General features: G+C 42.3%; 1 protein-coding gene across 1 annotated transcript in view; it reads left to right on the top strand.

The window, feature by feature from the left end:
* Window positions 1-4,763, top strand: part of LOC121320221 (NAD(P)(+)--arginine ADP-ribosyltransferase 2-like) — an 8,056-nt gene extending 3,293 nt beyond the window's left edge. The window contains exons 2-4 of the mRNA XM_041258473.1: window positions 1,044-1,131; window positions 3,028-3,685; window positions 4,371-4,763. Coding sequence (XP_041114407.1) covers window positions 1,054-1,131; window positions 3,028-3,685; window positions 4,371-4,396 — 762 coding nt within the window. The 5' untranslated portion in view covers window positions 1,044-1,053 and the 3' untranslated portion in view covers window positions 4,397-4,763. The remainder of the gene's footprint in view (window positions 1-1,043; window positions 1,132-3,027; window positions 3,686-4,370) is intronic.
* Window positions 4,764-12,197: the final 7,434 nt, after the last annotated feature.

Below are 12,197 nucleotides of genomic sequence, written 5' to 3'. Positions count from 1 at the left end.
TTGCATGGATTTATGCAAAGAAAACATTATGTACACTTGCTTTGCTTTGCTAAAAACATCTTTTTGTTACACTGAATCAAGGGTATGAATAAATCCAGAGGCAGCTGTACTTACACTGATATGTGGGATACTGTCGATACGCATAATGTAACTTCAGAACTACATTTCCTATCACCCCCATCATGCATACGTGAGGATGATGGGAAAGGTAGTTCTGAATGGCATATGTGAAGCCATCTTGTAAACAGAGCACTGTAGCTTACAATTTAATATTGAAAAAAAAAATCATTTTTGTTTTTTGTGTGCCCCTGCACTATTGGAGTGCAGGTGTGTGTTTTATTTTGTTTGTTTTATAAATAAATAAATGCAATTTAAAAAAAAATACCCAATGAGTGGACAGGTTCCAAGGGCCCCCAAACAGTGGACAAAGGTGGTATTTTTTTATTTTTTTATTTGTTTTTAGCATTACAGGGTTCCACACTTTAAATGAATAGGAAAAATATTGAATCATATATATATATATATATATATATATATATATATATATATATATATATATATTACACACACACACACACACACACACACACACACAATGCTGTGCATTTCACAGCATGCAGTCATTTACATTGCATTTAATAACATGCAGTCATTTACTGTGCATTTGATCATTTCAAGGCTTAAAAACAATTATTGATTACAGGTTTAAAAGGGAGGGAGAGAGAGAGATTGAAAATAAACACTCAAAACGTCTAGCCCTACTTATATTCATTCTTTATTTTTTTTAGTTAATTCTTTCTTTTATCCTTGTGTTTTCTTTCTTTCTTTCTGTTATTCTCTTTCTCTTTTCTTCCTTTGTGCACTGATTAATCTACCAGTTAATCAAGTAAAGCCCATATATTTTGATTAAGCGACAGCCCTTTCTTTCTTTCTTTCTTTCTTTCTTTCTTTTTCTTTCTTTCTTTCTTTCTTTCTTTCTTTCTTTCTAAAATCAATACATATGGTCACTATATACATGTTCCTAAGAGTATCTGAACTAACAGGACTGTGAAGATGGCTGCATCCCTCTTGAAATTCTGCTTCCTTCTCCTATTGGCCGCGCAGCTTGTGACCCCTCATGCCCCTAACCCGGTAAGTTTGTAATTTCCCTTTAGTGTTCAATTCACCACATTAAAAAAGAATAGGTTAACAACACAATACAGTACAAACAGGAACTGTCTTCAGTGCTAAACTAAGAGCCAGTTTAACTAAGAGCAAGTATATATATATATATATATATATATATATATATATATATATATATATATATATATATATATATATATATACAGTAGTACTGTGCAAAAGTTTTAGGCAGGTATGAAAAAATGCTGTAAAGTAAGAATGCTTTCAAAAATAGACATGTTAATAGTTTATATTTATCAATTAACAAAATGCAAAATGAGTGAACAGAAGAAAGATCTACATCAAATCAATATTTGGTGTGACCACCCTTAGCCTTTAAAACAGCATCAATTCTTCTAGGTACACTTGCAAGCAGTTTTTGAAGTTTTTTGTAATCCCAGACAGACTCGATGATGTTGAGATCAGGGCTCTGTGGGGGCCATACCATCACTTCCAGGACTCCTTGTTCTTCTTTACGCTGAAGATAGTTCTTAATGACTTTCGCTGTATGTTTGGGGTAATTTTCATGCTGCAGAATAAATTTGGGGCCAATCAGATGCCTCCCTGATGATATTGCATGATGGATAAGTATCTGCCTGTACTTCTCAGCATTGAGGAGACCATTCATTCTGACCAAATCAGATTTACAGTATTTTTTACAGTAGTATTTACAGTATAATCCTAAATCTCGAAAAACTACTCACTTCTAAATCTTTTGTAGTCATTTTTATATTACTTTAGTATAAATACATGTTAATTTGGATTCATATGTTGTTTTTTTCTTTCTTATGTGAATGAAAAGACATACATTTGCCCGTTTTCCCATTGGAAATAGTGATATTTTGAAATATCACTGTCCTGGTCACAAAAGCAAAGTTTGTGGGGAATAATAGCCATTTTCTGTAGTTTTGAGGCATAAGCAATTAGGAAATAACACTTACTACCCAGGAACAAAAAAAAAATATATTATTATACGGTGTAATCTATTAACATGTCTATTTTTTAAAGCATTCTTACTTGCCTAGTCAAACTCGTTTACAACATACCTGGTATATAATGTACACTCTGATATAATGTACCTGTATTTTGGGCCCAAATAAATATCGTATTAAGTCCTTTTTAAAAAGCTTGTTTATTGCATACTCTTATAGTACATGCTTGCTGTTATTACGCACGCACCACGATGGCACGCAGCACGTCTGCGCGGCAGGTATTACACGCTTGCTGCTTGAGCGTTGCTCTTGATTACAGTACATGTGCTTTATTAACATGGCGAGCACTAAACGAGTGTCTATCTTACTCAAGGATAAACTCTACATTATCAGTGAAATCAAAAAGGGATGAAAGCAGGCACAATTATGTAGTGAACTGGGGTTGTCTAAACATGCTACAGCAGTGGTTCTCAACCCTGATCCTGGAGTACTTCTCCCTGAGATCAGTTCATTGACTTAGTAGTAAAACATGAAGAGCTAAAGTTTAAAAATATCTTGTTGACACCAGATCTGCATTAGTCCTCCGACAGCACAACAGGTCTGGTTGGCTTCATTGTGTGGGGCTTGTAGTGTGACAGAAAGCCGGCGGCTTGACTTGACAGCTTGAAGCACGTTGTTGTTTCGGAGGACTCTTGAGTGTGCTTGTCTGTCCCCAGCCAAGGCACTGAGGGGTTCAGCAGTGGTGAGACAAGGGCTTAAAGAAACAATTGGCCATTCCAAATTTGGGACAAAACAGGGTGAAATTAATTGGCGATTCCAAAAAAAACCCAACTGTTTTATCCAACTAGGAGATTTTGTGATCATTATGACTTTCTCCACTGCTCAAAATCTACTGTCTATGAGTGGTGGTCATTTGTTTTTCTATTTTCAGAATTCTCCAATAGTGATGGACTTCGCAAAGCAGTCCCTAGATGATCAATATAAAGGCTGCAGAGACAAAATGTTACAAAAAGTGCAAACATTTTACCTGAAGAAAGAATTGAAAGACAGCGAGAACTTTAGAAATGCTTGGTCTAAGGCTAAAATGGAAATGAAAAACAAACCTCTCAAAGGCCTGACACCAGAACAAGCCACGGCTGTCTATGCTTACTCCACCAAATACATTTACACCGACTTCAACGCAGCGGTCAGAATCGGAGGTGGAAAGAATTACAAGGCGTTCCCGTTCAAGGCGCTGCATTTTTACTTAACTGATGCCCTGAAAAAGCTGAAAACCAAATTTAAAAACTGTTATAATGTGTACAGGGGCGTTTCCAAGCCCACAAAAGTGAGCTTGGGTCAAATCGTCCGCTTCGGCCAGTTCACCTCCACTTCACGAAGCCTAAAGGTTGCAACAGGTTACGGGACGGCAACTGTGTTTGTCATGAAAACCTGCCAAGGTGCACCGATCGACGATTATTCGTGGTTCATTAAAAACGAAGAGGTCCTGGTGCCGCCATTCGAGAGGTTCCAAGTGGTGGCCATCTTCGGGAATAAAATCAACCTGAAACCACTGCCAGAAACCAAAAGCATTTATAACTGTCTGGCAGGTAAGGAGAGATAGTTGGCTGTGTTGAGCGTATGCGAGTGTCTCAGTGTGTGTAGGAGCTATAGCCTGGAAATAGCTGATTTGAATCCGGGCTATGCCATCATCGGCTGTAGCCAGGACTTTCCAGGGGGCGAGGCAAAATTGTCCAAGCGTTGCCCAGATGGGGAGTGCTGAAGTCGGCAGGGTAATCCCTGTCTCTACATTGTGGCGCACCAGTGACTCCTCTGGCGACCAGGTGCCTGCCTGCGAGCTGGCTGTCTTCTTGCCACTGGATCTGTGTTAGTCCTCTGAAAGCGTTATAGGTCTGGTTGGCTTCACAGTGTGGGGCTTGCACTGTGAAAGAAAGAAAGCGGGTGGATTGACAGCTTGAAGCACGTTTCCGAGGACTAAAGCTTGAGGGCTCTTGTCTTTGCATCTTCCGAGTCACTGCGAGGGGGCTGCAGCAGCAGCAGCAGCAGCAGCGATGAGACACGGTCTTAAAACAATTGGGCATTCCAAATTGGGGAGAAAATGGGGGTAAGATAATTGCTGATTCCAAATAAAACAAAAATATTAACTAGTAATTGCATTAGTTTTGCAGTTTCTTGTTTGAGAAAGCTTAACGTTGCTTGAACAGTTTTTGCATGAATATAGTCTGTGTTTCACATTGCTACCCACTTGTCATTTATTTCTCTTTTTCATTGCAGTGCATAAAGGAAAGAAACATGGGTGATGTCAGGGTTGAGTCTACAGTCACGTGACACGAGTCATGTGACCAACACAGGCGCGCAATACAGATATTCAATCTAAATTCATTCATTGTGGGCCATTTGCTGTGCGCTATATAAAACATTTCCAAGAGATTGAGAGACACAAATTGATTTCTTTTTTTTTTGTTGCTTTTTTAAGTGAAAGACTTGGCACCTTTTATAACAGCAAAGCTACATTCAGAAATACAGGGTCCGTGTTTGAATCTTCAGAACATGAAAAAAAAGTGCTGTATGGAGTCTCTCTCTCTCTCTCTCCATTGTTTTTGATGTGGTCTTTCTTTCGTTTTGTTTCTGCAATAAAACAGCTTTTTGAGCATCATTGAAAAATCACTTGTGCGTCTGTGTGGAGTTACTACTTTAACTGTAGAGCATAATCTGGCTTTCATGCACTTCAGGGGTAGAAATATGACCCCTATTGCACAGCAGCTTCATCGAGAACCCCCATTACATAACATTCAATGAGACTCCCCATTACACAGCAGTTTCAGTGAGACTCCCCTATTGCACAGCAGCTTCAATGAGACTCCCCATTACATAACATTCAATGAGACTCCCTATTACACAGCAATTTCAATGAGACTCCTATTTCACAGCAGTACACTCAATTCTTCTTAAATTATTTAAAACAAAAATAAAAAACAAGGAGTGTTATTTAAACAGTTATTTATATTAAAATGAGCTGTTTAATGGAAATTACCTGCAATTGAAACCAATTTTACCATCTGCAATTGTACAGTCATCCATTTATTCATCCACATTCTACAACGAGGACTATCTGTATAGACGGGATAGACTGCATTTAAATAACAAGGGAACTAGTCTACTCGGAGAAAAGATCCTCGAGCAGGTTCGGAAGCATTTAAACTAGAAAGGAAGGTGGGAGAAATCAACAAAAAAAACAGAAGGGAGACCGCATCAAAACAAGAACAACAACTCAGGTAAGACAACCATTAAATGTATTTATCTAAATGCTAGAAGTATCAGAAAAAAAATTCTAGAACTTGAAGCTACTGCACTAACAGGTAACTATGATGTGATAGGTGTTACAGAAACGTGGTTATCTGAGAGTGATGGGGACGAATATAATATTTGTGGGTATACACTGTATAGGAAAGACAGGCAGTACAGAAGAGGAGGAGGGGTAGCGCTATACATAAGAAACAGTCTTGAAGCCCAGGTGTTAAACCTGGACAAAGAAAATAAAACCGAATCAATATGGGTCAGAATAACAGACAAAAATTCAAAAGGCATAATGATAGGAGCATGCTATAGACCGCCAGATTCAGACGGTGAGCACAATAATCTGTTATACAATGACATTAGAAATGTGTGTAGCAAAGGAGAAGCCATACTAATGGGGGATTTCAACTTCCCCCAAATAAAATGGGAAAACCCGGTGGGTAGCGCGAAGGATGAAATAGAAATGGTGGAAATGACAAATGACTGCTTCCTAACACAATTTGTGAAGGCACCCACTAGAGGGGAGGCATGCCTTGATTTAGTCTTTTCAAATAACGAAGATAGAATAACTAAAACAGAGGTCAGAGAACCACTGGCAAACTCAGACCACAACATGGTCTCATTTGAAGTGTTTTTTAAATCCCCAAAAGTAATGACTAAAGCTAAGGTTTACAATTTTAGAAAAGCAAACTATGAAGGCATGAAACAGAGACTAACAGAAGTAGATTGGAGTAAAATAGAGAAAACACCCACAGAAGAAGGATGGTTGTTCTTCAAAAATGTAGTACTAGAGGCGCAAAACAATTATATCCCTAAAGTAGACAAATCTAAATGTAAAACTAAATTGCCAAAATGGTTTAATAGATCAATTAAAAAAAATATTCAGCGAAAAAAGGCACTTTACAGAGCATTAAAAAAGGACCAAAAAGAAAGTACGCAGAAAGAGTACACAGAACTGCAAACGCAAGTCAAAAAGGAAGTTAGAAAGGCCAAGAGAGAAATAGAAATGAACATTGCTAAGGGAGCTAAAACCAATTCCAAAATGTTTTTCCAATATTACAACAGCAAGAGAACATTCAAAGAGGAGATTAAATGTTTAAGAGATACAAATGGCAAAATCGTAGAGGAAGAAAAAAAAATAGCAAATATGTTAAATGATTACTTTTCACAAGTTTTTACAAAGGAAGATACTGACAACATGCCCCACATGTCATCCAGTTCCTATCCAGTTTTAAATAACTTTAGCATAACTGAGGCAGAAGTGTTAAAGGGACTAGGAGCTCTTAAAATAAACAAATCCCCTGGGCCGGATGAGATCCTCCCAGTAGTACTCAAAGAAATGAAAGAAGTAATTTACAAACCGCTAACCAAGATCATGCAGCAGTCTCTTGACACAGGGGTTGTACCGACAGACTGGAAAATTGCAAACGTAATACCGATCCACAAAAAGGGAAACAAAACGGAACCAAGTAACTACAGACCAGTAAGCCTGACTTCTATTATATGCAAACTTATGGAAACTATAATAAGATCCAAAATGGAAAATTACCTATATGGTAACAGTATTCAGGGAGACAGTCAGCATGGTTTTAGGAAAGGGAGATCGTGCCTAACTAACTTGCTTGATTTTTTTGAGGATGCAACATCGATAATGGATAATTGCAAAGCATATGACATGGTTTATTTAGATTTCCAGAAAGCTTTTGACAAAGTCCCGCACAAAAGATTAATTCTCAAACTGAACGCAGTTGGGATTCAAGGAAACACATGTACATGGATTAGGGAGTGGTTAACATGTAGAAAACAGAAAGTACTGATTAGAGGAAAAACCTCAGAATGGAGTGTGGTAACCAGTGGTGTACCACAGGGATCAGTATTAGGTCCTCTGCTATTCCTAATCTACATTAATGATTTAGATTCTGGTATAGTAAGCAAACTTGTTAAATTTGCAGACGACACAAAAGTAGGAGGAGTGGCAAACACTGTTGCAGCAGCAAAGGTCATTCAAAATGATCTAGACAAGATTCAGAACTGGGCAGACACATGGCAAATGACATTTAATAGAGAAAAGTGTAAGGTACTGCACGCAGGAAATAAAAATGTATATTATAAATATCATATGGGAGATATTGAAATTGGAGAAGGAATCTATGAAAAAGACCTAGGAGTTTTTGTTGACTCAGAAATGTCTTCATCTAGACAATGTGGGGAAGCTATAAAAAAGGCTAACAAGATGCTTGGATACATTGTGAAAAGTGTTGAATTTAAATCAAGGGAAGTAATGTTAAAACTGTACAATGCACTAGTAAGACCTCATCTTGAATATTGTGTTCAGTTCTGGTCACCTCGCTATAAAAAAGATATTGCTGCTCTAGAAAGAGTGCAAAGAAGAGCGACCAGAATTATTCCGGGCTTAAAAGGCATGTCATATGCAGACAGGCTAAAAGAATTGAATCTGTTCAGTCTTGAACAAAGAAGACTACGTGGCGACCTAATTCAAGCATTCAAAATTCTAAAAGGCATTGACAGTGTCGACCCAAGGGACTTTTTCAGCCTGAAAAAAGAAACAAGGACCAGGGGTCACAAATCGAGTTTAGAAAAAGGGGCATTCAGAACAGAAAATAGGAGACACTTTTTTACACAGAGAATTGTGAGGGTCTGGAATCAACTCCCCAGTAATGTTGTTGAAGCTGACACCCTGGGATCCTTCAAGAAGCTGCTTGATGAGATTTTGGGATCAATAAGCTACTAACAACCAAACGAGCAAGATGGGCCGAATGGCCTCCTCTCGTTTGTAAACTTTCTTATGTTCTTATGTTCTTATTAATCTCTTCAATATTCATACACACTTTGTATGCAAACTTTGTATCAGTATTCAAATAAGCATTAACTGCAGGTATCTTTCTTTACTCCTATGTTATAGCTCCAATAATGAAATACACCAAAGAGACGGGTCTTTAGTTTTGCATATTCGGGACGGGACAGAGCGGGGGCTATTGAAGAGGAATTCAACTCACCCCCTGGCTCTGGAGTGCCACATATAGACCCTCCAGGTTTTGTTTTACCCAGGCCCACTAACGGTTGCAACAGGATACAAGGTGGCGACTGTGTTTGTCATGCAAACCTGCCAAGGCGCGCCGATCGACGATTGTGCATGGTCCATAAAAAACAAAGAGATCCTGGTGCCCCCGTTTGAGAGAAATCAACCTGAAACCACTGCCAAAAACCAAAAGCATTTATAACTGTCTGGCAGGTAAGGGGAGATAGATGGCAGTGTTGAGCATATCGCTGATTTGAATCCGGGCTATGCTATCACCGGCTGTGGCCGGGAGTTCCCAGGGGGCGACGCAAAATTGGCCAAGCGTTGCCTAGATGGGGAGTGCTGAAGTCAGCTGGGTGATCCCTGTATCTACACTGTCTTCTTATCGGATCTGCGCGAGTCCTCAGACGGTGTGATAGGTCTGGGTGGCTTCACTGTGTGGGGCTTATAGTGTGGCAGAGAGAAAGCGGGTTGATGACAGCTTGAAGCACGTTTCGGAGGACTAAAGTTTGCATGTGCTTGTCTTTGCCTGCAGCAGCAGCAGCGGTTTGAGAGGGTCTTAAAACAATTAGGCATTCCAAATTGGAGAGAAAACGGGGGTCAAATAATTGGCGATTCCAAAAAAAAAAAAAAAAACTTTACTGGTATTTCCTTACTTTTTAAACAAGTTTAACGTCACTTGAACCGTTTTTGTCATGAGTATAGTCTATGTTGACAATATTTAACAGGATCTGTAGGTTTATACTTCAGTGTACTTCACTAGAGCATCATTGCAGCTTATATTCCAGGTTAAAGTTATTGACACCTGCAAACAGAAGGAACTATCATTGGTAACTGACTCTTCTTAAAAGGGGCACAAAATGCACTACCTGTTTATTTAAACAGTTTTTTTCAAGAGTCTTCTAGTAGATACAGATTGTGAAACGTCAGTGTTACTAAATATTTTAGAATACCTATAGTGAAGAGATTTTGGGTAGAAAATTGTTTGCTTTTGCTGCTGCTCTGACTGGAACCACTTGCCAACTACATTTAGAGCAGAGACCTCATACAGTAATTAAAAAAAAAAAACTCTTGTACTAGTATTTATCCGAGCCCTGTATGTGTACTTGTAGCAGGGAGAGATCTGTGCTGACTCTGCTGGCGTGTTCACAGGGCTCCAGGAAGTGGGCGGCAATCGCCCAACAGCCGCCTGTGAGTCATGGCAGTGACACGGGGAGGTGGGAAAGTGGGTGTGTGGACTTTCCCCCTCTCTGAATGGCTGAGAGGCGAGTCTTGGGTGATTGTTGGTCCTATAAAGTAACGCTCTGCTGTCTCCTCAGGTCTGCCCACTTAGACGCACCAAGAGTGCGGAAGCTCTGATTCAGGACCGGGAATCAGACGAAACAAAGAGTGTTTCACAGTGAGACAAAGAAAGCGGGGAACCCTTGGGCAGACCCCGGAGTATTGTAAAAAAGCAGGCTAGTTAGCCTACAGAGTAGGACGTTGATCCGGGTCGTGCGGGTAGCGTCGACCGGGATAACGCTGCCGAGTGCACCACCTTTTATTTGTAGTTTTATTACTGTTTTCTTTTTCCATTGTTCTGTTTTCATTATTATTTCTTTGAGCACCTGCGAGTGCACTTGCTGTTCACGTACCAGCTGTGGTATTTCTGTGGTGCTGTCTATCATCGTTGATAGGCAGCCCACGGTCAACAGTGCCCTCTGCCGGAAAAAGTAAGAACTGTCAAAAATAAAACTGGGCACCTGTGTGGTGTTTTCAATTACACCTGTCTGTCTCCTAGTCAGTGAATTACCCACACCCCTTCCACACGTGGTGTCAGGGTGGGATTCACTGGCACTGCCCCAAGCAGTGCAGCTACAGAAGGAGCAGACTAGCGATGGATGCTACCCAGTTTGCCGCGATGATGGACCTTCTGCGACAGACGCTCACCGCGGCAGTGCAGGGGGCGGCCAGACCCGCAGCTCCAGACCACTCCCTACAGAGACCCACCAAGATGACGGCCGAGGATCGACCTGACGCCTACTTGGAGGTGTTCGAGGCCATGGCGATCTCGGCCAGGTGGCCCCATGCCCAGTGGGCTAGTTGTTTGTTACCCCAACTCACCAGAGAGGCTGAAGCAGCTGCGAGGACGCTGTCCCCGGAGCACATGCTGGATTAACCCCTGCTAAAGGCAGCTATCCTGAATCGTGTGGGGGCCACCCCGGAGGGCTACCGTAAGAGATTCCGGGAGGAACCATTTGCGACAGGGGAGCACGTCCGAGCTATTGCCCACCGGCTAAAGGATTACGCCATGGGCTGGCTGAACCCGGACGCGGTCACCAAAGCTAGGTTGGTGGAGCTGATCGTGGTGGAGCGGTTTCTGGAGTGTCTGGCCCCGGGTCCGCGGCTATGGGTCCAGTGACAGGCACCAGATACTCTGGATCGGGCGGGTGATCTAGCAAGCAGTACCAGGCAGCGGAGCCAATGCCTGCAAAACTGCCGGGGAGGAGTGCGGCTCCCGGATCGTCCCCTCAACCGGCCCCAGAGAGGGCGAAGGGACTGGGGGAAGGGGTAGTCTAGGATTTGGTCAGGGGGTGTCGGTGGGAACTCCCGGCCCGGGAACTGGGGCAGGGTGGGGATACCCACGGGCTGCTGCAGTGTCGAACGGGGGTCTCGCGCGGACGCCTTATCGGCGAGCCCCTTTTATGGCTCCAGTGTTTCCCCTTCTTTCCAAAACTTCAGGGAGAGAAACCAGCCCACCGAGGAGTTAGACGTGCAGGGAGGCGGGCCAACTCGCCCGGGACTGTCCCGTGGAGTGTGACCTCAGCCGACAAGGTAGGCAAGTTCAATTACCTCAGTCACTTCAGCACAAGGGTTTTGTTATTCCTGTTACAGTGAATGGTACAAAAACTCAGGCTCTCCTGGATTCAGGGTGTGGTCAGTCTCTAGTACAGGAGTACTAATCTCACCTAATCTCACCGGGGCATAAACGTATATTGGGACGGGTGCATATTAAATGTATCCCAAGATCAATGTGTGTATGACTCTTGGCCAGCAGGTGACGCAGGTGCAGGTAGGATTATGTCCTCAATTGCCGATACCAGTAGTTCTGGGACGGGACTGTGAGCAGTTTAAAGATTGGTTGGCTGCCCTGACAGCCCTATCCTCTTTATTGGCGAAGAAAGAGGAAGTAATTGGAGAGATTTTTCCCTTTCGCGATCCAGAATGGTTTTGCCATAAATTTAAACCCCGTAAAACTAAACGGGAGTGGTGGATCGCTAAGAATGAGGGCTGGCAATGGAGGGAGTCGGAGAATTTCAGATGGGGGCGGTTGGTGAAGAGTCCAGGGGGGAGGTCGCGGAGCCAGCGCAGGGGTCTGGCTCGGCTGCCTTTGCTCGGGACCGACCTGACCCCGAGTTGGAAGCCATGGGAGCTGATTTCTTAGCTCGCTCCCGTGACTTCCGACTCGAGCAAGGGTGTGACGATGTGCTGGGCAGGCTCTTTGACCAAGCAGCGGTGGTTAATGGTCGGGTGGTCGAGCCCAGACGCGCCGCCACGTACCCCCACTTTGAAATTTATCGAGACCTGCTGTACCATGTTGATAAATTACCCCAGTCCTGTGAAGTGCGTCATCAGTTGTTCATTCCTCAGCCCTTTAAGGAGGATTTGTTGCAGCTGGCTCATGCTATTCCCCTGTCTGGTCATTTAGGAAGGGATAAAACTAAAGCAAGGCTTGTGTCACGGTTCTTCTGGTTGGGGCTGGATGGCGATGTCAAGCGGTTTTG

Source organism: Polyodon spathula, chromosome 8 (assembly GCF_017654505.1).
Source record: "Polyodon spathula isolate WHYD16114869_AA chromosome 8, ASM1765450v1, whole genome shotgun sequence".
NCBI classification, from domain to species: domain Eukaryota; kingdom Metazoa; phylum Chordata; class Actinopteri; order Acipenseriformes; family Polyodontidae; genus Polyodon; species Polyodon spathula.
Note: the sequence above shows the minus strand (reverse complement) of the source record. Positions and strands in the feature narration are given on the sequence as shown.